Genomic DNA, 27993 nt, shown 5'->3' on the forward strand with positions numbered 1-27993 from the left:
TTAAAATATAATTAACATTTTCGCAGCTTAAATAAATTACCCGTCCTAACGCCGTAACGCTGTCGAGCTAACAACCTTAAAGTTTTCCATGTTTTTCACATATTCGGGAGTAATTACAATTCAACAAGTATCTAACCGTCACACGCAGGATTAAGCTGTATTCTCGTATGAGATATTTCAGCGAAAACCGCCGTGCCTCCCGCATGAGATAATTAACCCTTCCATTCTACGAAGAGGGAGCGAAGGGATTAGACCGCCTTTGAAGTCGGTTTGCATTATAAAATATCAAGCTCGTTCCCGTCTGGTGTATTGTCGAAAACTTTATTGAAACTTTGACAATACTAATTGTTTTGCGGAATTATTTCTTTGGTGTCATGAATGGGAGAGTTTATGGCGATTTATGGGACTGGCTCTATAAATTTTAGTAGTAATTTCTCTGGGGAAAAATTCTATTTGACTCTAACGGCGTCCACGTGTGACGGTAGTGTGCAGTTTTGATGAAACTGCTGTTTGGTTCCCATTTTCGTTGCTTGTTGTACAATCAACGTTATGATTGTATTTGTGTAAACAATTTATAATTACAATTTTCCAGTTTTCAGTTCTTTGTCTATCAAAATTATTATATGGGTCAAAAAGTGTATATTCAAAATGGAACGCATATTTCTTGGTTTTATTAAGAAATGTATGGGGTATTTCAAAAATAGTTGTCACACAAAAAAGTTCATATAAAAGTACGTCTTGAAATGCTTAGTTTCCAAGATACATTTGTTAAATATAAGCCTTCACTCACTGTTCTACCGATGTTGTCCATTTAAGAAGGAAAACTACTAAATCTTATGACATAATAAACGTTCATGATTTGTTACTAAGTAAGACTAAAAAATAGAAAACCATTAAAAATTCAGGTGAACTTTAGTCCTCAATTGCTTTTTTCATATGATGTCCTGTCGACACATATCTCGCTTTCTTTTGATCAACACAAATTGTTGAAATAATGAAATGTATTGTAGTATTCAATTGCAAAAATGCTTAGGTCGTTAATCACTTCCAAAGCCTCGCTATACAAAGTAATGTGGGTTCTCCTTTCAACAATGTCATCCTCCAGATCGCTGTATTTTTCTGATGCAGGATCGAATTTCATGTTGCAAGCTTTTAAATATCTCTTTCATCGTCAATTTGAACATAATTTTCAAGATTTTCATGTTTTATGTTTATTTATTTATTTCTTTATCTCCCATTGAGCTACCATAGATAAAAAGAGTCTTGTGGGCGCCATTAAAAAACACACATATAGAAACTATTTTTCATTTTATTTCTGGACCTAAGTTTATGTGATTTGTTTTCCTTTATTTAGATGACGGATCTCCCAGCCCAGCACCATAAGGAAAATTGTTTTATTATTATTTGTACGGAAAAAGAACGGCATCCTCTATAAAAAGTCTTGCACAAAAATGTAATCCAGTCATATTATGATCATGATATATTACAGCTATTACCTTTATTTTTGACAAAATTTTGAAAATTTTATAAAGAATAACTTTTTTTCGCAAAATTAGTAACAAAGAAGTTTCACATTAACACTTTAAAATTAAAAAAAAATTGAATAATACCAAACCTTAATTGTTGGAAGCATCAGTTTTTTACATTTTTCCTAAAATCCGTTCCGGTGTACAGAAAAATAAGTTTAATGGAAAAGCCTTACATAATTAAATTCAAAGCGATATCGATTTAAAAGGCATTAGGGCAAAATCGCAAGCTAAAAGTACTAAATTCAAGAGAGATCTTAGATATTAGGACACAACCCCACATCTGCCACCAAAAATAAATTTGTCATTGCAGAAAATATGAAAATAGAGCGAAATAGAGGGATAACTTTGCAAAAGGAATAGAAAAAATGACATTCCGAATGTTACTTTCATCATGCCCAAAGCCGATAATTTTTTTAGAGGATACCGTTAGAAAGGTCAGATGGATATATACGGGAATGAAAGGGCTTTTAAAGGGAACGTTTACATCGAATGCTCTCGCAAGGGAGATCGTATTTATTCAAGCGCGCTGTTTTAAGGGTTAAGCTGAACATAGTAGCTAAGTTAATCCTTAATTTGTACGAAATGTCCGAATATGATAGCGGCTTATTTTATCTGACGGCGTTTTAGATTCCGCTCCCAAAAAGAACTTGAACAGATTCCAAAGAATTTTTTTAATCGCTTATTTTCTACGAGAATTGAGCGTACCATTTATTTGAACGCCAAAAGCTACCTTTGAAATATATTTATATTATTGTAGTACGCAATCAACGTCAATATATTGAAATCATCTTCAACAAGGAGACCAAGTGAGTTTTTTATAGATTTATCTTTATAGATATTGATAATATCTTTAATTCCTTACCCGTATAATGTTCCATTTGAAAATTTGTACTTTTTGCTGATTTTATTTAGGACATTAAAATCGTGTTTTTTAAACACCATATAATTCAAAAACTAGTGCCCAAATTGCAGTCATAAATAGAGCAAAGTTAAAAACCTAAGCGAACAGAATGTGTGCTTTCTTGTGGTTTATACTTTAGCCGCTAACACAGTAGCACGAGGACCAATTCAACTAGACTGCGCATAAGCAAGTTTTAACGCTGTATTGATTCTTCTGCGCCAACTCTGTAGCTTTGTAGATAAATCTAAATCTAAATCTAAAAAAATCAGTTCATTTAAAAAACATGCCTAACATGGAACAACCATATTCATGTCACATTTTCAAGATATAGAGGGCTATAAAAAATGTGGCGTTTTTTGGAATACGGGCACCCAAAAATATATAAATAAGCAAACAGCTTTCAAACATCAAAATCACTGTAGACCTGTGTAATTTGTATAATATTCAGTTTTCTGAATTAATCAAGTGACCACTTTTGACAGTATCAGGTATACTTCGCATTCGCGTCGACAGATGGCGCCTCGGTTGTTACACTTACCGCATCAAGTAGTTTACGCTTCCGTTCCTGTAAATCCTGAGGGAAAAATGTACCGGAATCAGCGGGTCTTTAAAATCACCATGCATTATGAAGTACGTATCCGGTAACCATATGTCGTCGTGGTGATGGATAGCGTTCAGGTAACTGTACTGGCTTTGGTTCGAATATCTCAACCGTGGGTCGTACCATTGCTGTTGGAGCAGAAACTCGACTTCGTATTTCTGCGGAAACGTCAACTCGTCACTTTTAATTCAAAGGAAGAGGTCCGGCAAACGTGTATATCGATCTTTCGCCGAGAATTTGAATATGATTCGGAAAATTCATTCTCTACAGCCGCGAATGCGTTACGAAATTAAATTCATTGAACGTTTTCATTACATTCGCAACCGAACGTCTGAACATGGATTTGACGTGGAATTTTGATTTATGAGTGTCGCCGAAGCGGATTTCATTTCCCACGCTGGAATTCGATCATTGCTCGGCCAATGAAATGATTTGGAAATTATACGATAAGTTTTCATGGGGTGAGTAAATTTCGTTAAACGCGTTTGCATTTTTTTTGCTCTTGATCTAAATTTCCTCTCGTTAATTGTTCAATCTTCGTTATGCATGCAAAAATGCACAAAAATGGATGTAAAATAGTCTATTATGCGACAAGTGCGGTAAACGGCATTTGACTCACTAGTTAATAAACAAGTTATTTATAGTATATTATGCAACAAGGACGGTAAACGACATTTGACTCAAACGTTTATTTCATACGAGCGGAGCGAGTGTTTAATAAACGAGTGACGTAAAAAGTGTAGCGAACGTAAACAATTCCGGGATTTTACAGCACGGGTTTGGGAGCAGTCGGATCTTTTTGGAGATATTTTCCACGCTTTGAATTTTGACGTTTGTCAATTCTGACAGTAACGTCAGTGATTGTATTCGTGTTGTTTTGAGAAAATGTACCCAAAAACTAACGCTCGTAGAAAAAGTATAGTATGCAACACGTTCTGTAAACTTTTTAACTCACTCGTTTATTAAAAACTCGCTCCGCTGCGCTCCGCTCGTGTCAAATAAACTCGTCAGTCAAATTCTGTTTACCGCACTTGTTGCATAATATACTATTACAGACGGGGGTAGAAAAAATTATAACCCGAATTAAAATTGGTAGCAAAGGGCTAAGGGCTAAGGCCCGGATACACTTACAATTAACTGAAGGGAACCGACAACACCCACTCCCACGGGAAGGAATCAAGGACCAGGAAGTATCTGATTAAATTTTAATTCGGTAGAAACACAAATTACATCTTGGTAATATGCATTTTCCTGACCTAAAAGGCATTTTTTTACAATCTGGTATGAGAAGGACCTGTTCAAATAAGGAGACCCCGTCTAAGGCGAATTATGTTCCGAACCACCAGGATCTATTGAATTAAATAAATAATAGAATTAACTCTACAAATTTTGCCTAATCCATAAAGTCCGTAGTTAATTTGCAAAATATGGCCGGACAGCTTGTACAATTTTCAACAATATACAATTTATTCCAGGTTAATAAAGGTCATATTCTCTTCTCCCTTCTTTTCATGTTATTTTTGAAGCGTCTACCTTTCGATCAATTACATTATGAAGTTTTTCTTCTTTAATAACATGATGGAGTTTTTTACAGTTCTCTAGGGCCACTTCCAATATTGTTTTGTCGAACAACAGCTCTATTTTCTTTACTTAACTACAAGTTTCATGTCAAATGTTGTTTTTTTGCGACGAATCGCTCTATTTGGGCCTTCATATGAGTTTTATAGGATTTAGTTCAAGTGGTAAGTGTAGCGTAGTATATTTTATTTTTCTGCCATCTCTTCCATGGCATAGTTCAAAAAAACGATGTTTGAGTAAATTTAGTCTAACTATTTTTATCTATTTTTCGTTATCTATCTGCAATAGCTCTTAATTAATATGGTTTTATATTTCTATTTAATCTCAAGGTATTAACAAATTGTTCATTTTGTTGTGAATGGATCAGTATTATCAATTATTCTTTCTGTTCGTATTTATGTTTTATCACGTTTATTTATTTTATTATAGGATGCATGAGGTAACGTTTTTTATTAACATTTGTTAGAATTATATTTTAAAAATTGCACCCGATTCGATGAACCAGGAATTTATAAATTCGGCCAAAGTTTTTTCTCTTACCAAATTGTAAAAATTATCCAATTGTCAGAGTCTTTTGTATTTCGCATTTTGCAAAAATGTATTTGGCTTTTAATCTCCCAAGAGAAACTTTCTGTGCTTGAAACTCAATCTATTTTTTTTTGAGTATGCAAACCCTGTTACAATTAAATTAAAAATATGAATTAATCTTAAATTTAGGTTCAATGCCAACAAAAATCAGATTGTGTTTTCGATGATACATAAATAATCAATAAAAACACGAAAACGGGTTTTTAAATGGGGTAGAAAATTCAATCTTAACGTGGTTTAGTCCCTAACGAGATCGAATGCGATATATATTTCTAATACGCCCTAAGCGGTAGTTGAATTTAGCCCACACGCGGGAATAAGGAATGAAGAGAAAATGATAAAAAATTTAAACGAATATGTTTTGCCCACGCGAAAAATACAATTTGCATTTTAATGCGGACGGGGGGGTGTGATTTTAATTTCGTGCGCATTTAAAATCTATGTTTAAGAGAAATGTTACGAGCGTGCAATTTGAATAAATTTGTCTCGACTTACCAAACTGGATTCGTCTGGCGAAGCCAAGCTGAGCAGCAAAACGCTAACGTTTACGGTCAGCGAACCTGCAACAAGGGAAATATCACTTAAAAAGAATACAGGGAGAATTAAAGCCTAAAGTTTAGAAAAAAACTTTTAGCGATCACATTACGGGGTTATCATTTACTGTTACTTTTTCATATTTATATTTTTGCATTTAATCACGTTTCCATGCAACAATTCCTGGTCATTTTGAACCAAAGCAATTTTCATTTTCGTCCATCTTTACCTTCCGATGTTCTTTTTTCTGCTATTCCCATTTCGGAATAATTTATTTATAAACTTCTGTTATATTGAGTTATTTCTATTAACGTTTTCTGCGATGTATTTAGTGCTAGCAAACAAACGACCAAAATAAATATATTGATCCACTAGAAGGTTCCGTGTTTTCTCTAGCCCGACATGCTGATCAATTTATTAATATTTGATACACAATTCCCCAAGTGGGTTGTTTTAAATAGGTTTTTTAGGTCGATATCGTGTTATTGTTCGAATTTTTTTTTTTTTGGAATTTAAACTATCAATTGAAATCCGGAAAATTGAAATATAATGATGAACCACATGTAATTAATGTTATCTTAGGAGCATAGCAATTAGTATTATTGTAAATGCACCTTTAAAATATTTTATATAACATTATTTTGGAACTTGGAAGTTATATGTTTTTCTTAAAATTTCTTCTAAAATCTAAACAAAAATTATGTGCAAATAAAAATGACGTGAGTCGACCTAAAAACGTATTTAAACATTTTCTTTATCATGTCAACATAATTAATAAGTATGTATGTCGTCAGAATTAAGCAGATAGAAAAAGTGGTTAGTGCAATATGGTTCACATTTTATTTCTTCTTTTGTCAATGAAGCACAGGTTTTGCGAAATTTTTATGATGCGGTTTCTACTATATTACACATTGATGGAATTTGTTCTTGGTTTTCGGACACAGTACACCTAGTTACATTCTTCGGCTACACGTAACACAGCAGACACAAGGCTAAACCATACGGACATTTCATGAAAAGAACGTGCAGACATAAGAGCTAATTTCTGCTCATTCGGAAAGCAATATCGGCACATTCTTTACGCTACAAAAACACTCACATGCCGTGTTAAAATGATTGGATTACAGACGATTCTTTAAACACAAGATTTTAAAATTAAAATAAAATTGGCTAATAGGCAAATTTTCTTGAAAAGTTGATTTTTTGATTTTTCCCTTGTCTTTTTACTTTTGAGATTTTCACAATATCGTCAACAAAAGACATCGTCTGTAATTCGCTGATACTGCTGGCCACAATAGGGAAACTGAATGCACAAGAACAAGCAATAAGAGAAACGCCAGCGCCCAGGAATGAAAGTGACATGTTATGGACAAGGGTAAGTTCGTGTTAGTTGTACTATTAAGGTAGGTAAAGAATATAAAATCAAAAAGAACGGACCACGCTGTTTGCTGCTCGAAGGGATGTTGTGAGTATCAAATTTTCCATCCTCTGGTGATCGCATGCCACAGCAGAAGTCCGCATCTGCAACAGCAACGCTAACGTCAGGTTAGTTGTGGCCTTACCGTGTTTTAAATGCTATCTACATGTGCATATCGAGTATTATCTTGTCAAGATACTTTGCAATTAATAACCTAAAAAAAGAATACCCAGATCAAGAGGCGCTGAAATTGTGTACCTTTTGAAATTTATTTCATTTATGCTTTTAAGTTGTTTTTGTAATACTAACTATAATCCTATGGTAACCAGTTTTTTGCAAAATAAACGTGCCTCTGATAAAAAATGAAACAAGTTTTCATGTGCAAATTTTTAGTAATTATCTCTGTTTTGGTACTCGATTCACAATATTATCTCTGCCGAAGCAAAAGTCTTTTTCTTCATAATTTATCAGCCTAACAGTTATTAAAGAAAATTTTCTATTGATTTGACGCTTCCGATCAGTTTGCTGACTTTATACAATCAAGTCGACAAACAAAAAGCACCAAATGTGAGCAACAAATATTGTATTGCTTTTATTTATTCTTTCTGGGGTAAATATCTTTTTTTCTCTTTCCCTTGAAACGTAAATGAATCCGTGAAATTTAACCCGTAATTTAACAAACAAAAAGCACGATGTTGATGTGAAATTTGAGCAGAAAGCAGCAGAAACAAAGGCAAAGTACACATACAGATATATTGAACGTGGGAGCGCAAATTTTCGGTAAAAATAAAATCGGAATCTTTTGATGCAGAACCGTTTGTAGTTTTCCAGTGGAAATCCAATTTCTAAATGAACGGTTCGGGTTGTGCCGCACCATTAATTTGACACACCTGTTCCGATTCGTTCTAAATAATTGAACATTTTATATAATTTAATTAAATTGCCTTCGTGCCTGTGAAAACTATATTCATACGCCATAGGCTATGGAACATTTCAGCCAGTGTTGAAGAATTAAAATATGATTTTTGTTAATTATCTTGCGATATACGTGGATGATAATAGCGACATGAGTCGTAGAAAAAATTTTGGTTTGTTAGTGACGTCAGCGCAAATAGGGTAAAAAATCTATATAGCTACTAGATATATAGAGGTCTTGAATATGCTGATAACGCAACTAACTAACCATTAGTGGTGTTCACCACAGTTCACGAGCTGATCAGTTTTCTTTTTAGCTGTGGCATTGTTTGAGTAGTATTTTCGCAAAATATGCCCACAAAGGGTGTGTCAATTTTACTGTAATAACCTTTATATTATCTATTAGCCATATGAAAAAATCACGCTGACATATAAAAGTGAAAACGAAGATAGACTTTTTTCAAGTCAAAGCAAAGCAAAAGTAAGTTTATGTAAATACTATACCTGGATGCTTGTGCTTCCAAAGTGCCCATTCCTTAATTGTCTGTTTGTTTTTTAAAATATCCCATTGTATTTTCGACACTTTCGTGGGTTATAGATGAATATTATATTGCATGCTACGTTTTAAAGTACCCCTGGATCTTTTCTATTTGACAACTTATCCTTAACCAATAACTGTTCTCTATAGAAGTTTTCGCGTAGAATTCATTGGCGCTCTTAGAGGTAGTACATTTAAGAAGTAAAACCAAAAAGTTTACTTTATTTGTACTAATTATCTTTGGAAAAAGGGATACTGGCTTTAGTTTCCAAGGTACCTAGAAATATTTTCCTGAACTGATGGCAATTCGTAGACATTGAACCTTCAGAGACCCCTCAAAATAGTACTCGAAAATAAATTGCGGCTTATTCGTATTTTTTGTTAAAAATGCTTGTTTTGCATACGATATACTACAGACAGACGTTTCATTCTGTTTAATGTCAAAATTTGAGATATCTGAAATCAGTTTTCTACAAACATGTATCTGCTTTACAAACACAATTCGCAAAACACTTTTCCAATCATTAACACGCATCTACTTAAACTAACCCAAACTGAACCTACCCCAAAAATTTATTTAATGCAGGGTGCATCAATCACTAACAAAGTGACTTGTTCACCTCTATCTATAGAATGTTTTAATGTATCGATAAAAAGATGAAATTGATCCGCCGAGTCAGTTTAATACAAGAAACAAAGCAAAATAATTAACTAACCAAAGTGACCGGTTCACCTGCTCCCGTAGAATCGTAGATATGAGACGGGTTAATTTTTCAAAGCAACTAATATTCTTTACAAAAATTCTGGATTTCTCCTGGTTGTTGTTGAATCTAACTTGGTCCTGTTGGCTTCTCCAGAACTTAACTGTTCAGTTTCACAGTTTTCACAGTGTCAGTAAATCTCTGATTGACAGTTTCAGCTGACTTGCTGACGTTTCGTCAATCATCCTGGCTGTTTCTTCAGAGCTTTACTAAAACTGTGAAACTGAACAGGTCAGCTCTGAAGAAGCCAACAGGATGATCGGCGAAATGTCAGCAAGTTCGATTCAACAATAACGGACGCAGGAGGAATACAAAAGTTTTGTAAATAGTATGGGACGGGATATGCTGAGGATAAAATTTATCTGCGGAGTGAGTTTAAAATAAAAAACAAATTTCACTTAAAAAATCTGTAACCCGTAAGGGAATAGCTGGATGAGAGTCTAGTAGCTTGGGAAACCCATAAGAAATATTAAGTTATATGTAGTCTGTCTCAATCTTAATCGTGCTGGCTTATGTCACCAATTATGGAAGTTTGGACGGCAATAAAACTCAGATCCGGTAGGTACTAAAGGACAGAACATTCGGGATGACTCTCAAAGATTTTAGTGATAATAATTTTTTTTGTTTATTTAGGTGGGTAGAATCTTATTAAGTTACACTAAGAAAAAACAATGACATTATATATATATATATATACCATAAATTGATAACCAGGAATATCTATACATAATTACTTTTTATTCTAAATGTCTAAATCTAATTCTGTTTCATTATCAGAGTAGTCATTGAAATTAATTATAATAGAATTTATGTTGTTGTGTATAGAAATATCCTCAATTTTTATAATGTGGTGCACTGAATTTCTTCACTTCGCATTTTTTATTAAATTTATAATACTGCATTTCAGTTTTTGAACATAATACGGCTAGTGCTTTGCGTAGCAGACGGTTGTGGTAGCTTGCGCTATCCATAACAATTGGGAATATTTTTGAAAAAATTGTTTTCAAACCAATTTTCAAAAAGTTCGGCAGTTGCATCCTCATGATAATCCGATCTGGAATCCTTAATATTCTTTGCAGACAACAGCAAGCAGTTTGGAACAAATTTGTCTTCTGACCCAGAGTCTATTATGGAGATGCGTTTTCCTTTATTTGGAGGTGCTTTCGTCTGACAGTTTTGAGTAGAATCAATCCACCCTTTGGATACAGTATCGTGGGCATCGAACAATGTTTCGTCAAGGTAAATTATGGATCTGTTGTTTAGTTTCTTTGAGGTAATTAAATCTTCAAGTGCATAATCTGTGTATTTTCATTACTGCTTGCTTTGTGTCTATTTTGCGGTACTTCAATCCTATGTTTCACACAACTCTATGGAGTTTTTGTAAGTAGACAGGTTTCTTTTAAAGTTTCTTGTTTAATAAATCCTCTACTGATTAAAGTGTCATATCTTCTTCTTCCAGTGCCTTCTCCCTCTCATTGGAGGTTGGCGACCACTACTCCAAACGCTTCTCTATACCTCGCAATATAAAACAATTCCCCCACATTGAACCCTGTCCAGTCCCTGACATTTCTTAGCCAGGATTTCTTTTTTCTTCCATCTAGTCTTCCCTGCATAATAGTTTGTAGTAGACGGTATTTATCATTTCTTAAGATGTGCCCCAGATATGCGGTTTTGCGTCTTTTTATTAAAGTTATTAATTTTCTACCGCTTCCAGTTCTTCGTAAGACCTCTTCGTTTGAAATTCTATCCGTCCAGGGAATTTTTAGTATCCTTCTATACAGCCACATCTCGAAGGCTTCCAGTTTTTTGATGATCTGTGCTTTTAGTGTCCAGGTTTCTACCCCATATAATAATTGTGACCATATATAGCATTCGACGAACCTCAATCGCAAACTGAGACACAAGTTTTTATTACAGAGTATCTTCCTGTAACCAAGAAATGATTGTCTTGCTATTTCGATTCTGACCTTAATTTCTTGATCTTGATCTAGGCCAGAGGTGATGTACGCTCCCAAATATTTGTATTTTTCGACTTGTTCAACAGCTCGTTCTTCTATGTATAACTGATGTTGCCTGGCCGGGTTCTTTGAGACAACCATAAATTTAGTTTTTTCTATGTTAATTGTGAGCCCCATTGCACGACTTTCGTTGTAAACTCTATCCACCCGCAATTGTAGGTCTTCGAGAGACTCAGCCAGGACTACCGTATCGTCCGCAAATCGTATATTGTTGATAATTTCTCCTCCAATCCTAACTCCTTCTTCTCTGTCCGAAAGAGCCTTTTGAAAGTTTCATATACGTACACCCTGTTTTGCATCAAGCGACAGATGATTTCGACGCTATGTTCTCGTAAAATATTTTTTTCGAAACGCACAGTTAAAACGATTATTCAACGCTACCAAAAATGGTCAATACTCAAGAAATATATCAGAGAGAAAGAATTATACCTGGCCCACCCATGCCACGTCACTCAAGTAAGAATATTTTTTTTGTTAAAGGCTTTACCCAATAAGAATGTGTAATAACATCGTTCAAGTTTTATTGGGGAAAGCCAACGCGATGAAATTGAGACAGACTATACCATGATAACATCCTACCACATTCAATCGTTTTTTCTATTAACCAAAATAAGTTTTTTAGCTTTGAAAATTTCTAAATTATCTTTGCATATGGTCATTAATGATCATTATTGTTTTAAGCTCAGTTCGGTCCATTTCGAAATTATATAGCTTCGACGACATAGACGTCAGAGCATGCAATTTATATTTTATCCGTTGAAACGGCTACAAAGCGTATTTCTAGCGATGTTCGTGGAAACTTACCTCTCACCGGAGGTAGAAGCCGCTTGTCATAGCGCGTAGCCCGCAAAAGATTATCCAGGATTTCCTTATCGGATTTCCCCTCTTCAAAGCTGCAAAAGGTAAATGGAAAATTGATTAGTTTTGAGTTTTGTTTCGACGCGTCTGGGATTGAGTTCGTTTTCGCTCGCCGTTCGCCGAGGAAAATATTTCTCCAATTACTGGAAACGAGAGGGATGCTTGCCCCTGTTTTGTAACATTTTCTTTACTAAATTGATAACATCGGCAACACCGCGTTTTTCTTCAAATATCCCGGAATTAAGAATTTCAATATAACTTTTTATAATTAAATAATTCCTTTGGAATTTACCAAACTTACAATAAACGTGAATGAATCTAAGCAGAGTTAAAATTGCTTAATAATTTTAATTACCGAATAGGCTTTTTTCCCATTTTAACTTAAAAATATTTTTTTTATTCACTTTTTAAGTTCGTGGAAAGACCGTTGAATGTCTACCATAAAAACCCCCTCTTAGAAATGCATAATAACAATAATAATAACACGTTCTCTGATTACAGTTCAATATATAGGGTGTGTTGTTCAAGTTAAAAATGTCAAATGAACAGCGGAACTCTAACTGGGCTACAGGAATTCGAAATTTTAAAGACCATTTAAAAGAAACCCCTTTATTTTTTATTTTGTAATTTTTTATTTATTTGTATTTAATTTTATTGAATTAGTTGTTTAGAGTATCAAAATAAATAAGAACTAAAAGTTCAGATTTTCACGTGTCTTTATCAAATCGACATTTGATAAAGACACGGTGTTGTCGAAACAATTGTCATGTGAAAATGTATAATTTCGTGAAAAACTGAAACTTTTAGTTCTTATTTATTTTCATAAATGGATTTTCATCAAGTAAAAGCCTCCTCAGTTCAATGTTTAAAGTATCCATTCAGTTGCTGCATGCCGAGTCTAGCTCTTCTTAGAATTGAAGTAGTAGCAATACTTTTAATACTTTCTGCATAAACTAAAGTTTTCAGTTTCCCCCATAAAAAGTAATCTAAGGGCTTAAGGTCAGGTGACCCTGCTGGTCAAGAACCTGCTGAACTTCTTCCGATCCACCGGTTTGTATAGTTTTTATTAAGAAATTGTGCTACTTGTCCACTAGGTGCACCATCGTGCTGAATCCACATTTGTTGTCTTACATTAAGAGGGACACCATCTAATAATAATATTGGAAGATCACTTTCAATGACACGTAAATAGCGAATGACTGTGTGGCGGATCAATAGGTCACCAAATATACACCGAAAATCTATCTTGAGGTTGAGCATCAATCGAATTAAGTATTGCCTCTTCTTGAGCAAGTTCCTGTTGAATGGGACGTTCAGAAGTAGCTGCAGGAAACTTGCCTGTTTCTGATAAATTGGTTAAGGCTTTCGCGGCCCGTTGATGAGCTATTATCTTCATTCGGGTTTAAAGGCCGTCGTCGATTGGAATTACTTCCTTAGGAAGTAATTCCAATCGACGACGGCCTTTAAACCCGAATGAAGATAATTGCCTGTTTCTCTCAAACATCAATGGACATTGCTAAAAACAGTTCTACAAGGCACTCTACCAGTGGGAAATCGTCGACGATATTCATCCATTTCCATTACACAATCCATAAACAAAGTGGTTTCTTTTTAAATGGTGATTAAGATTTCAAATACTTGTAGCTCAGTTAAAGTAGCCTTACTGGTATTTGACATTTTAAACTTGAAATTACCCCAGCAACACACTCCAAATTTATAGCAGCCATGTCGTGGGACACTTTATAGGTAGCATTCATTAAATTGAGTTCAACATGCCGCTAACTAAATAAGTAACCAAAACTAACGAACAATTTAGGGCGATCAAGTGGTTTCAAGAATGTTTGAAGATTTTGCTATTTAGTTTATCTCTACTGCTGATGATGTAAACCTGATTTAAACAAACGCATCTAAAATATCATAAAAACTGTGATTGTGAACTATCATTTTGTCAATTTCTCACCACAGGTTCTAGTTTTTGCATTTCTGTAAACAGAAGCAAAAGACATAAGGGCTTTAAATACTCTTAAAGGGGCGATTTTTGAGTAATTTACAAAAAAAAAACGCAAAATGAAAACGGTAATGCAGCCTAATCAGAAAATACTAAGAGCACACAGATTAAGATGCAATTCCTGAGTAGTACGCGATTGCAATCTTGACCAGCAAAATCCTCATTTGTTTTAAAAAAAAAATATGTCGCAATTTGAAAACGATAATGTAATTTCGGAGGAAATATATATATTTTTTATAAAAGTTGGAAATACAGTCGTAATGAACTATAGAAAATCGGATCTTAGGTCGCTATTTTGAAACCTAACCCAAGAAATTGTGCTAATTGAATTTCAAAAGTGAATTGAAATAACATAAAACTGATTAGATGTACTACTACTTACATGTCTGACAGCGCCAGCGTTTGCCGTGTCACCAGTAGTATGGCAGCCGCACGAACTAGCATCCAAGTCTGACCCATATTAGGACATCTGGAAATAAAATGCAGCGTTAACAAAAGGAATGGTAAATAGAAGAGAAAAACACTTCCAAAAATTTAAAGAAAATTTTTCATCGGAAAGACTTCAAGTTGTGATGGAATTTGTCTGATGTCTGATGCTTAAATTTAATATATGATCAGGTGATTTAAACCCGATCAATGAATCTGCTTGCGTATTTAGTTAAGCAAGGTAAATAAGAAGAATCCAGCTTCAATGGGTTTCTTATATAAATGCTTCGTATATGATAATTTTTAATTATCACCAAATTTAATCACGTGTCACGCGCGATTGAAATCATAAATACCGGGTGGCCCAGATTGCCAAACAGCTCGCAGTTTAAAAGTACCCGATGAGTGGACCGACTGATTTGTTTTCAATTATCCGTCCCTGAGTAAGCAAAGGTGTTCATTTTAAAATGCTGTTCAAGTAATAATGTAGTTTGTTCAGGTTTCGTTATAACCCTTGTTGAAATAAAAAAAAAATAAACAATTTTTAAGCAATTCTGAACCAAAAAATGTTAAGTGTACATCTAAAAATAAAACTGTATATCAATTAGAACAATTGTGAATTATATTAAAATGTAATAACAAAAAAATAGCAGCGTTTAACGTAATTGTGCAGCGTGTTCCTGACTAGGTTATATTTTTCTAATTCAAGATATTGTGAATATTTTATGTTCTACTAATGTACAGAACTCCATATTACAGATTTAAACAATTTTAACGACTTACTGCCTGACATTAAAAGCTTTTCAGATATCATGATCTTAGCTGTTAGTTTCTTTTTCGTGTTTATATCCATGTAGATCGGGAATTTTGTATTGCAAATTGATAAACTTGTATTTACAATGCTAAATGGAGATTATTAATGTCAGATTGTTTAGGTTTCCCCATATCTGCACAGTTGAAAAAGAGTTTGTCATATTCAATTTTATTTAAGTGTTTCAAAAAAAAGAAAATGTTATTGCTCGTCAATGAATTTTATGTCTCCCCCTTCTTGTCCCTTTTTTTAATTTTCTTTTTTTTATTAGAAATTTTGTATTTTGCGGTAGCTTGTTCTCCATCTCTAGTTTATCAACTAGACGGATCAGTCTTATTATTATTATAAAAAGTGAAATAACTCTCTTGGTTTACCACTTCCTACTATGCCGCTGTTGGCCACCGGGTATATTTGGCGTCTGCAAGTTGTTTCCGATGGATCGATACGATTTTCATTAGCCGAATGGGTATCGAACCGCGAGCATTTTTGCAAAAGTAATTTTTCGCGGAAGCGTCTTGCTACCGACTGAAATTTCGTCGAAAGTTGTTTTTTTTTTGTTATTTCGGTATCGTCGGCGCCGAACAAAAGTAGACTCGATCTAATTCGATCAATCTAATTTCGATTGGACAAGTGCAGGATTACCAACGTTTATTAAAAAATAAAGTCAAAAGGTGGTCTTTTCTGTAGTATCCTCTAAATTATAATAATAAATAATAATTCTATTTGAAATAAATGTATTTTAGAAATGAACCATGATAATTTTCAAAATAAATTAAACATTTTTGTAGTTGTTCATCTGGAGTGCTCATTTATACGTTTAAAAGATAATATTTAATAATAACATTTAATCCGAACCTAACCCAACCGCTAACCACCACCAAACTAACCAAAACTAACCAAAAGTCTTTTTTCTATTTAACAGAGCTTTCTGTAATTTAATATATCCAATGCCGCGTCTACCACGCCCTCTGTATACTCTATTTTATTATATTAACTACTTTCCATGCTTAATGCGGAGTATATATATCTTTGTTAATGCATTGGCCAGACGCAGGTCGGTATTCCTTTGGGAAACGTGGAAATTATTATATCCGAGAAACCACGGATAGTCTGGATATCGACAATTCACCAACGGGGGGTTGGAAATTAACTTAGTTCGCTTGCGCCGCTTGACGATGAATCATTTGAACCCGAACGTATTTTCGGAAAAAGTCTGATTTATCAGAAGTTTAAACAGAAGCGTTTAAACAGTCGCGAACGCTGAAACAAAAATCGACAACGTAAAAGCAGAAAGCAGTAGCGAGGCTTTGTTTGTGCAAAAAATTTCTTTCTTTCTGCGTCTTTACCCTTCACATGGTCCGCAGAAAACGGATCATTTGATGAATGGGTTAAGTCGATCCAGTTTTATGCCAATTACAAATTAAAATTTGACGTGTGCTATACTTTTCTATTCCTTTTCTTTTTCGCAATCCTGGGAGTTATTTTGGTGGAATATAATAGTATAATATGCAACAAATGCGGTCAAAATTCAAGGGGTGGGAAACATTCGAAAACATCCGATTGCTCCAAAACCCGTGCGGTAAAATCACGAAAATGTTCGAAGTGGCTCTGATCCGTGGGAAACGAAACTGCGTGGTAAAGTGACGCCTCCCGCACGCTAGATCGGTTGTGTAATTAGGTATTTTACAGAAGGGAGTAGAAAAAATTCAGTGACCTCAACGATGCCGGTACAGGGTGGTTTATTTGCGTATTTCAACTGGTCTCTGAGATTCGGGATTCGGGAGAAAATAATGGACAATCGATCTTTAGATAGATAGATCTTTTTATAGCTGTTAAAGGCTCTCCTGCAGACGAAGTAGGTGATGTTTGTACGGTTTATGATAATAACAAAATTGCTATCATGGTTTTGAACTGAGGTGGCTTTTACTTGATGAAAATCCATTTAATAAAATAAATAAGAACTAAAAGTTCATTTTTTCACGAAGTTATATATTTTCAAATGACAATTGTTTCGACAATACCGTGTCTCTATCAAATGTAATATTTACAAACTACCTGCTACTGTATATACCGAAAAATGAAAATAAAACCTTAATTAATGTTGTGAGAATTTAAGTTTAATAAAGGAGAGGTATTTAAATCTCCATAGCTGCCAATAAATTTAATTTTTTACTTTTTGTGGCTGTATGTAAAATATCAAAATTGTCATCAAAAATGTGTTTTCTGTGTTTAAGTGTGTAGCATAATTAGAATCTAGACTATTGTTTTTAAACGCTCTTTTATGTTCGTTAATGCGTTTCTTGAAGGATCTACCTGTTTGTCTGAATTAAATTTTAGGACAAGATCCACATTTCAACCTGTAGACACCTGATGTTTGAAATTTTGGACATTTAGATTTATTGTTTTTTAAAAAATTAATTTTTAGAGTTAATTATTACGAAAACGCAAAACAAATTAGATTTTTCCATTTGCCATAAACCTTCACACCCGGACACAGTCATACATAACAGCTCAAGTTACCCTTATACACACAAAATGACTGCATTTCACTCTTTTATACACAGACTTCTTAATACGCCACTCTCAACAGAAAATTACAACAAACAACTTAATATCATTAAACAAATTGCACTGAACAACTGCTACAATCCGTCCATTATCGATAAAATTATAAATAAAAACAAATCCAGACAACAGTAAACTCTATTTATTCGAAACCTAATACAGAACACGAACAATTGAAAAGAATTACATACGTAGGAGAACCCAGTGAAAAAGTTTCAAAGCATTTGTCAAAACGTGGTTTAGAAATAGCTTTCAGAACTAGCAACACAATACGATTTTTTTTTTAAAGAATAAAACGAAATATCCAAAATCTCAAAAAACAGGTCTCTACAGGTTGAAATAAGAATCTTGTCCTAAACTTTATATTGGACAAACCGGTAGATCCTGCAAGAAACACATTAACGAACATAAAAGAGATTTTAAAAGCAATAGTCCGGATTCTAATTATACTACACACTTAAACACAGAAAAACACATTTTTATGACAATTTTGATTGATTTTGATCAACAAAATGAGACATTCAAATGATCAATTAGATTTAAATACCTGTCCTTTATTAAACTTAAATTCTAACAACAACATTAATTAAGGTTTTATTGTCATTTTTCGGTATATATAGTATCAGGTAGTTTGTAAATATTGCATTTTGTTGTCGAAACAATTGTCATGTGAAAATATATAATTTTGTGAAAATCCGAACTTATAGTTCTTATTTATTTATCATAGTTTTGACTTCTAAATTTTTATCATCTTTATTAAATGACGGAACACAAATCTATCTCTATGCCTTTGGCTGTTAATAATTGAGTATCCGAGTATAGTATTTTGGGATCACATCAGGCTTACAACATCATCCAATTTTGTGATTATCAACTTCATGCTGATGACACTCAACTGCAATTTTCCTTTCCTGAGAAATGCCTCAATATATGTAGTTTATCCTAATAAATTTTTGTAGAGGTTGCAAAAGTTTTTAAACATCTAAAATGAATTTATCGAAGTCAGTGTCTCAAACATGACACTAAAAGACTTTTTTAGTTTCCCATATGTAGAGTGGACATTCTAAGGATATCCAAAAATCTGGTTTCATTAATTTTAAATTGACTTTTTCGTATCTGGAGTACTTCCAATAAGTAAATTGTCAACAGTCTAAAGTCCTAAAAACGTGAAACGAATTTTCTACTACAAAAACCTTCTACCAGCTTTTGTTTTCATTCTAGATCTTTATTATTCCTAAATCAAAATGAATAATAACCATTGTTATACGCTATAAGTAAGTTATAAGAAGAAACTGAATTCATTTCGGATAAAATTATAGTACGCCATTGATAGTATTTGGTTGCACTTTTCAATGGGTTGGAATGTCTCATAACGGAAACAAAAGTTCTTATTTTACAAGAATTCAATTCTATGTTATTCCAATATAGTGAGGATTATTTTTAAATCTCCCTACTGGGTATTATTTTTCACTTCCGATTCTACACTTTCCCTGTGTAACCATAGACCAAATACGATCTCTGAAAATTATCGACGTTTTATATGAGAAAAAAATTTAACTAATCTTTTGGAAATTATCAAACCAGTTTCGGCACGTAGTTCAATGAGCAAAAATATTCGACTGAATGGCGGCAAATGCGCTGTACATTATTAAGCAGTTTGTTTTAATTGGTTTTAATTATTTTCTGCATTAAACCTAATCGCCGAGGCAGCAGTGAAATTATGACGGGTTGCATGTGCAAAAGGCAAATATTCCATTTTAACGTCAACCCTATTAATGGAAACGAATGTTGCAGTGCTACAAATAAGCCCCGAGAGGCACGCGGATGAAGAATGGAAAATCATTGATTGTAAAAAATGTTTACATCCTCATAACCGGTGACGCCGGTATGTATAGCAGTAGCCGCAAAAAGGCTTTATGCATATTCATATTCTTTCACGAAACTGCTTCTCCGTTTTAGGAAAAATGTAGTAGACGTAAAAATACCCATTATTTTGAATTTATGGGCCCCGTCGACATCATTTTAACGGAAAAGTAATGGATGAAATAGAAAACTAGTTATGAGTTGACTACATAGTCAAAATGTCATAAAAAAAACCTTCTATGATTGTATTATTTTATTTTTTTTTCAAAACTTCAATAATATTAGAGATTGTTTCCTTAAAAATTGCTACTTTGATTAATTAAAATAAATCTTAGATCCTGAAAAATACCTAAACAACTGCCTAAGATGAAAAATTTCTCCATTATACATTATACAAGGTGTTCCAGATTTTCGTCGCATAATTTTAACAGTTGTTAGAACTATGGACCACAGTTATTAAGGTACAGGATGTTAAATTGTGATGTGATTAATTTATTTTTCTCCATAATATCTGAAAGAATCGACATAATGGTACAAGCCTAGGTATTTGGGGATTTTTCGGAGCTGAGAATTTAAATTTGTTGCTGTTTTCCCCACATTTCAATGGATTCCACTCGGTATATGGCTTCAGTTGTTAAATTTTCTGATCCCTCCATATTTTCTTAATAAAAAAGGTATACTTCGTTTAAATCACCAGGTCGCACCTATAATAAAAGGAACTTTTGTTGAACAAAAGCCTTCAAATTTTTATTTTTCTGAACCGCCTAGCCGAAACTAGCTTGATCTAGAAATGATCTTAAAATTACTTCCTGTGCTACAAACTGATATTAGCAGGGAATTGTCGTCTTTATAGATCAGAAATCGGACGGAATCATATTATTAACAGTCCTTTTTTCTATTTACAATTAGCATTATGTAAATGCCATTTTTCAACGTTTAATAAGCAGTGACCGATAAGTAGTAGACTTTCTTTCCAACAAGAAATTCGTTCATTGTTATTTATTTATTTATTACATTATCTTTTCAAACCCTCTAAATATTTCAACGATTTGAAAGGATATATTAAAGAAACTTTTCTGAGCACGTTATGAAAACCGATTGCCCTAGAATTGTAAATGCTGATTCGTTGAAAAATGTACGTGTTCCTTAAATAACGCTCTGTTGTATGCCTCTCTTCCCAAATAAAGCAATTTGATGGATAATAATTTTTTATTTCTTTTATTTAAATAACAGACAAAATACTAAAAATGAATTATTTAATTTATCATTCAGAGCATATGATGCATATTCGATTTGAATAAACTGATGATGTTCGCCTTGAAAATTGGAATGATTGTTATGATATCCGATTTTTTCATTCTCATTTGTAAGTCCTTCTTCCTTGATTCATTATCAATTTGTCGAATCAATGCCTACAAATTGAGAAATGCAAATAGACGTTGACATTTTGGAATATGAAGGTGTAATGTGACAGGAAACGAAATCTAAAATAAGTCATTCAATTAGAAATTTTCAACATGTTACCATGTTCCATTATGCTAAAGTCCTGGTTGTTTATATTTATTATTCGGTTAAACAAGTCAACTTCGATTCAGACTTAAGAGGTTGCTGTTTACACACTGCTATTTCCTTTCCCGTTCAACTCTCATAGCCGAATACGATTTATACGACGCATGCGGCCCCATAGATTTTCCGCGGAAACCAGAACGCATGCGCCAACCCGAATATATCCGAAGATTCAAAATTTTCCCGCGTCAATCCGAACATACCCGAAGATTCAAAATTTTCGCACGCCAACCCGAACACAACCGAACATTCACGAAACTTCACAATTTCCCGCCAAAAGTGGCTTAGAACTGGCACTACTATACTACTTGAGGATTAGGAATTATTTGATTTTATCAGTTCTTGCTTAACGCTGCGGGAAGGATAATTACTCTATAATTTTACGGAGCCCGTTTCTATTTTAAAATGAACCGAGAACTGCCGCAAAGCGTGACATTTAATTCACCCTGTACATGCACACGACCAAGTGGAATCGATATTTCCCCTGCAGGGAAGTCTCCTGATTTGCGCTGGCAACTAAGTGGATAGACTGACGGCTTTGTTGACGGCGACAAAACACCCGAGAAATAAAATAAAGTGAATTTAACTCTATTCGGAGTAAATTTTGAACGGTTCAAAAGTCAGTTTCGTTTCGTAACATCTGAGATAAAGCGACGTGGAATATTACTACTGGTTCGTCTTGACCCCTACTACAACTCGTTACAACTTGGCACAATATTTTCAAGTTTAGCATAAGTTCAAGCTTCAAATATGGGTACCGTTTAATTCTAACTCCAATTTGCTTCTGATTTATTTTGAAACGAACCTCGACGGAGCCTTGACTAAACTAAATGTACTAAATCTACTATATACACTTCGCATCACTAAAAACTTTTAATTAAATTTTAATTTAATGCATGTACAAAGTGTTTAAAATAAAAACAGATTTATACTCAATGTTTGCCACATTCTCAGGCTATTCTGTTTAGGTCAAGACATAGCCCTATCTTTTCTATTTTTTATTCACGTCGTCATCTCACTTATTAAACGTCTGCTACAAAAAAAATCTGAAACAAAATCATAGCACAAAAACTCAATATCGCGTGTTTCCCCCACTAAGGAAGAGCTTAATTGTGCTTAATGGATATGTCCATATTTGACTAATGTTTTCTCCATCAAAAATCTTCGATTGTGTTATGGTCTGGGCTGCGTGGAGGCCAGTTCAAAGTTCCAACATTAACAGCATTTAAATAATTTTGAAATATTCCTGCTGAGAAAAGATGGAACTATGCATTGACCTGCGACGGACGTTCCCACAGAATATGATAAACATTAAGGATAAAATTTAAATTTAACAAAAACTGTTTTTTGTTGCACCACTCCCCCCCTCTCTGAAGATCTAAGCTAGAATTAAAATACATGTATATGTATATCCAAGTCGAGTCAGCAGCAGCAGAGAAAATTAAATTTGATGTTGACCCAAATTTAAGTGGTGCGTTAATTTTGATGAGGAGTTAATATCAACTTGGACGTTTTTGTCACTGTACCTAAATCCTTCGACATTAATTTATAGAGATTTGCTCTTGGCTGAGTTGGTTTAACAGATTAACATTGTGCCGTGACCTTTGACATTAAATCTAATCGATATGGATAACATTTCTTCCGTTGTGAGTGATGTATCAGCATTAGTACAATGATAAACGTGCACTTGATCTGTTATTTGTGATATACGGACTTCCCTAGTAATCCTGGGTACCCGTTACGAATACAAATTAAGTTAATATGGAGCTCCCAATTAGCTTATATAAAAATATATACAATTTTGTGAAAATTATTTTTGTATTATATTATATGTTATTAATTTATTATATTATTTAATAATGATGATTCTAAAATGTACTTTTTTGCTATTTCTGTGCTATGTATTTCAACGATGTACAAATGTACTTCTCCTCTCTAAAAATAACAAAATTAAAATAGTTACAATTAGCAATTAAAGAGAAATGAATTTTAATTTATAAAAAGTTTAATGAGAATTTTTGTCAATAAATAATCCCGTTAATAAACTGTGTTGACGTTATTAACAAAAATAGCTGTTGAAGTTATTTTTGGTAAGTTTTATAATCAATTTTCCGTAAAACTATAAAACAAATGCTCATTTTTTGTTATTATCATTTTTAACCTACACAATATACTAATAAAAAAAATATGTTTTTTCCTGCAAAAACTAACAACACTAACAATAACCAATATACTTTAAAAGCAGTTACAGCAATACCTTATTAGGAAAGACTTATTTCATAGTATCGTTAGATTTTAATCGTTCCAAAACTAAGTCCGGCGCTTTGTTTTAGTGGCTACGGCATAACTTGCGAGACGGCTAAAATGCGATCGGGATCTGGCAAGTTTCCATAGCAATAAGCTTCCGTCTGGAATGGGCACGTAACGTGAATAAATTATGGCGTAAAAAAGTTCGTTTCGATGGTCGTCGACCTCTCAAGGTTTGATTTCTGCTTCGTATGTGCGTTAAGGGACCCCAAAAACTATTTGGGGCGTTACTATTTAGATATTCACCGTTACACCTGGGGGTAACCAACTGGGAATCTGAAATCTGAAATTACTATTTCGTTGAAATACATAGCACAGAAATAGCAAAAAAGTACATTTTAGAATTATCATTATTAAATAATATAATAAATTAATTTCATATAATATAGTACAAAAATAATTTTCACAAAAATGAACATAATTTTATATAAGCTAATTGGGAGTTGTGGTGGAATGAGCAAATAGAATTATTAGTAGGATGAGCTCTGGGACGGAAGGAAATTAACAGATATATTGGAGGAAGGAAGAATAAATGGATTGATTACTACAAATGATTACTGACAGAAGAAGAATTCGTAAATGATTCATTTATGGAAGGTACTGAAATATATTGTAAACAAGTTTCTATAGAAATTACCAAATACGCAATAGTCTAAAAAATCTAAAAGCACCATGTCCTGAAGGCATTTACCCTGAGCTGCTCAAAAATGGAAACGAGACATTATATACTATGCTAACTTATATTTTCAACTTGTACATTAATGGAAATCCAGTTCCAGAAGAAGCATTGTGAGAATTACAGAGGACTATCAGTGACTAGTGCGATGATATAGTCAGAAATTAATGAATCACAAGAAGACCAATGTGGGTTCCGTGCAGGAAGGTCTTGTAACGACAACTTATTCTGCCTCAACCAAATCATTGAGAATAAAATGTCCACAATCAGAGATTTGTTGCTTACGATACAATACCGACAACAAGACTTTGGAAAATCCTAAAGGACACAAACATCAATCATACACTCATTGCTGCACTACAAGATTTGTACAAAGGAACCACACCAAGTTAGGGGAATGTGTCACCAAGGAATTCCCAGTAAATAAAGGCCTCAGACAGGGATCCCGTATATCTCCAACACTGTTCAATATCTATGTGTATGCAGCCCTAAAGCAAAGGAAACGGAAAATTAACGGAATGGGGCTTGAACTTAATCACTTGTAATTATACACCTTGCAGTTTGTAGAACATCAAGCGGTAATATGAAATGATAAAAAGGATATGGAGTACACGATGTGCAAACTGATCGAAGAATATGAGAAGTGGGGCCTTGCAGCTAACATAGAAAAAACCAAATATCTATATGTTGGTGGAGAACCTGGTGATCTACAATTAAACGACACGTTGCACATTAAATATTATCAAGAGTACAAATATCTGGGAGTTACTTTTGATGCAACAGGAACAGACAACGGGGGGATAGAAAAAAGAATAACACAGCCTACGTTAGTAAAATCCTGCCTTCTATTTGGTGCTGAAAGTTGGAGATTTACAGAAAAACATAAAAAAAGGGTAGAAGCTGTTGAGATGGACGCAATGCGGGACAGGGATCGAAACAACAGAGTCATGGGAATCGATATTCAAACAATTCAAACAAAGAAAACAATTAATTTGATATGGACACGTGGAACCAATGTCATATACAAGACTTCCCAAACAAGCAATGGAATGGCAACCTAAAGGACACCGGAAAAGAGGAAGACCAAAAACCTATTGGAAACAGGGCATTACAAAAGCGATGAGCACAAGAAAGCTGCAAGATGTCGATTGGGAAGATTGAAACAGGTGCGTCGGACAACGTCTATTTGGGACGTTCTGCTCTATATTAGTACAATTCGGTTTCAAAATCAAACTTGATTATTATTCGTATCATACTGTGCCGCAAAATACCTTTCGGTTTTGTATCGACTCCAAGAGTGGTGATAAATGCTGATATCACTGGTATGGTTCCGTGGAAAAGACTACCATATAATAAACTGTAATAGTTTTGTTTAATCGATAGCCGGGGGGCAACGTTGCAATGCACATTTGTCCTTCGATTACATTACATTGAATTGAGTAAATATTTCAAGCAAAAAAAAACTGATAACGTTCAAATTTTCAATATAACATTAGCACGTATCTAAGGCACTTAATAACACTAGAAGTATCATATTTTGTTTGTTTGTCCTCATCTCTGCCCGAGCTATCGATACCGACCACAATTAAGAAGTCATTTTCGATTTCGCGCGACCCAAAGATAATTAAAAAGTTTCGCCAAAGATACACGGATCCAAGCTTTGCGGCGTGCATATTATCAACTAAGAAACTTTTAGGTTGCAAACGAGCTCCGGCATAAATTAAACGGCTCAAAGACGATACGCGGCCAATTAAGAGCGAAGCTTCGCAAATTTCAAAGCCTTCTATATACATTTTTAACCGAGAAATATAAAAATTTATATAAAAACTATTTTGTCTTTCCCTGTTCGTTATTCGTGTTACTTTTAAAAATAGATAATAATAATAATACATTTATTGTTATAACTATCAAAGTTACATAGAAATAATTACATAACCAAAGTTAAATACGTGAAATATGGTCAACAATAGGCCTTGTTAGGGCAGCCATCTAGAAGTTCTAGATACTGTGCAGGCCTCAATTTAACAGCGATAATATAATAATAAAAAATTTCATAGAATTTATTTGAAAGCGCCAAGCGAAGATACACATAATTCTAAAGAAAAGAAAAGAGAAGAAATGTAGGGGGAAGGAAAGGAAAGGGGCACATGTTTTGTAGAAGAGCTTAATATTAGTGCGTACGTAACAACTGCTTTTTGAAATTATTCCTAAACGTTGAATTGGACTGATTAATATTAAAATTAGTAATAGAGTTAATGCAAATGGCTATATTATAGGAATATGATCTTTTAAATAATTCTTTGCGGTGACGGCGTATAACTGGTCGGTGTCTTCCACGCAGATTCAAATTGTGTATTGATATGTTAAGAGTAATTTTTCTGTGAAGATAAAAAGGTAATTTTGTTTTAAGAATGTTGAAATAAAGAGAACTCATTCGTAATTTGCATCGAAGGTGCATATTAAGCCACCCTGACGCAGCAAGGTACGGGGAGATATGATCTCTCCTCCTTACCCCATAAATTAGCCTTAGACAGGAGTTTTGAACCTTCTGGACACGGTAACGATCGGACGCATCCAGGCACGGTCCGTACACAGCACTGCAGTGATTAAATTGTGACAGAACAAGTGACTCACACAGCATCTTACGAGTTCCCTGACAAAGTACGTGTATATTGCCATAAATTAATTTTAAATTAGCATAGGCAACCCTTAGTTTATTCGTAATATGTTCTCTGAACCGCAACTGCGAATCAAGAGGTCTTGTTAATAGTAGAACCATTATCAGTCAGGAACTTACAATTTAATTGATATTCTTAATGAACTTACCGTAATAATATTATTTATTTTAATAACAGTAACTACCCAGAGGGAAGAAAATCGAAGACAAACATTTTTAGAAGATTAACTGCATTACGTCAATGGACAAAAATTCAATCAATAATGTGTTGTTAGCTGTACCTTTTTTTTTCGAGAAAACGAAAATTTCACTCGTTTAAATTTAGAATTTGTTCAGCTCTCAGACCTGGCGTTGAAGAAAGACGAAGAACATTTTGCGAATGGAATACTAGGAAGTGTCCATAAAATTATTTGGTGGGACGAAAGAATGGCACAAATAATGGAATGTTTAAACAGCGAAATGCTTATAATTGGGCAATAATCCTCTAGTCAATGTATAATGTGGTTGTCTTAACAGTGGACGTTACCGCAACGTCAGAAATGCGACTTTGGAGAATCTACCGCTTGCAAGAGTTAGAAATTCACGTACAGATTTCCGGAAAAGTGGATAAGTAATCATTCAGCCATTTCTTGGTACCGTCGTTCTCCGGACCTCATTCAAGTCGATTTTCTTATACTGGGATATTACAAAAATTACCTGCAAGTTTTTCAGACTGAGGGTCAATTGGGAAGACTGGTTCTTGGGGCCTTTCAAAATATTACAACTGATATGTTAAAAAATATTCAAATTTGACAGTTACAAGGTATTATTTAACCTATAATTTAGGTATCTTCGTATCTCGTATGATTTTCAATAT

General features: G+C 33.9%; 1 protein-coding gene across 11 annotated transcripts in view; it reads right to left on the reverse strand.

The window, feature by feature from the left end:
- Positions 1-27993, reverse strand: part of LOC132701054 (glycine receptor subunit alpha-4) — a 91033-nt gene that overhangs the window by 20010 nt on the left and 43030 nt on the right. For 7 of the 11 annotated variants that reach the window (XM_060668696.1, XM_060668697.1, XM_060668692.1 and 4 more), the window contains 5 exons: positions 14629-14715; positions 12185-12273; positions 7169-7252; positions 5693-5757; positions 2969-3189 (listed from right to left, as the gene is read on the reverse strand). In XM_060668696.1, the coding sequence (XP_060524679.1) occupies positions 2969-3189; positions 5693-5757; positions 7169-7252; positions 12185-12273; positions 14629-14705 (536 nt within the window). In that variant the 5' untranslated portion in view covers positions 14706-14715. The remainder of the gene's footprint in view (positions 1-2968; positions 3190-5692; positions 5758-7168; positions 7253-12184; positions 12274-14628; positions 14716-27993) is intronic. The other 4 variants (XM_060668695.1, XM_060668702.1, XM_060668699.1 and 1 more) reach the window with 1 other exon arrangement.

This window comes from Cylas formicarius, unplaced genomic scaffold (genome assembly GCF_029955315.1).
Source record: "Cylas formicarius isolate icCylForm1 unplaced genomic scaffold, icCylForm1.1 PGA_scaffold_4__25_contigs__length_36172078, whole genome shotgun sequence".
NCBI lineage: Eukaryota > Metazoa > Arthropoda > Insecta > Coleoptera > Brentidae > Cylas > Cylas formicarius.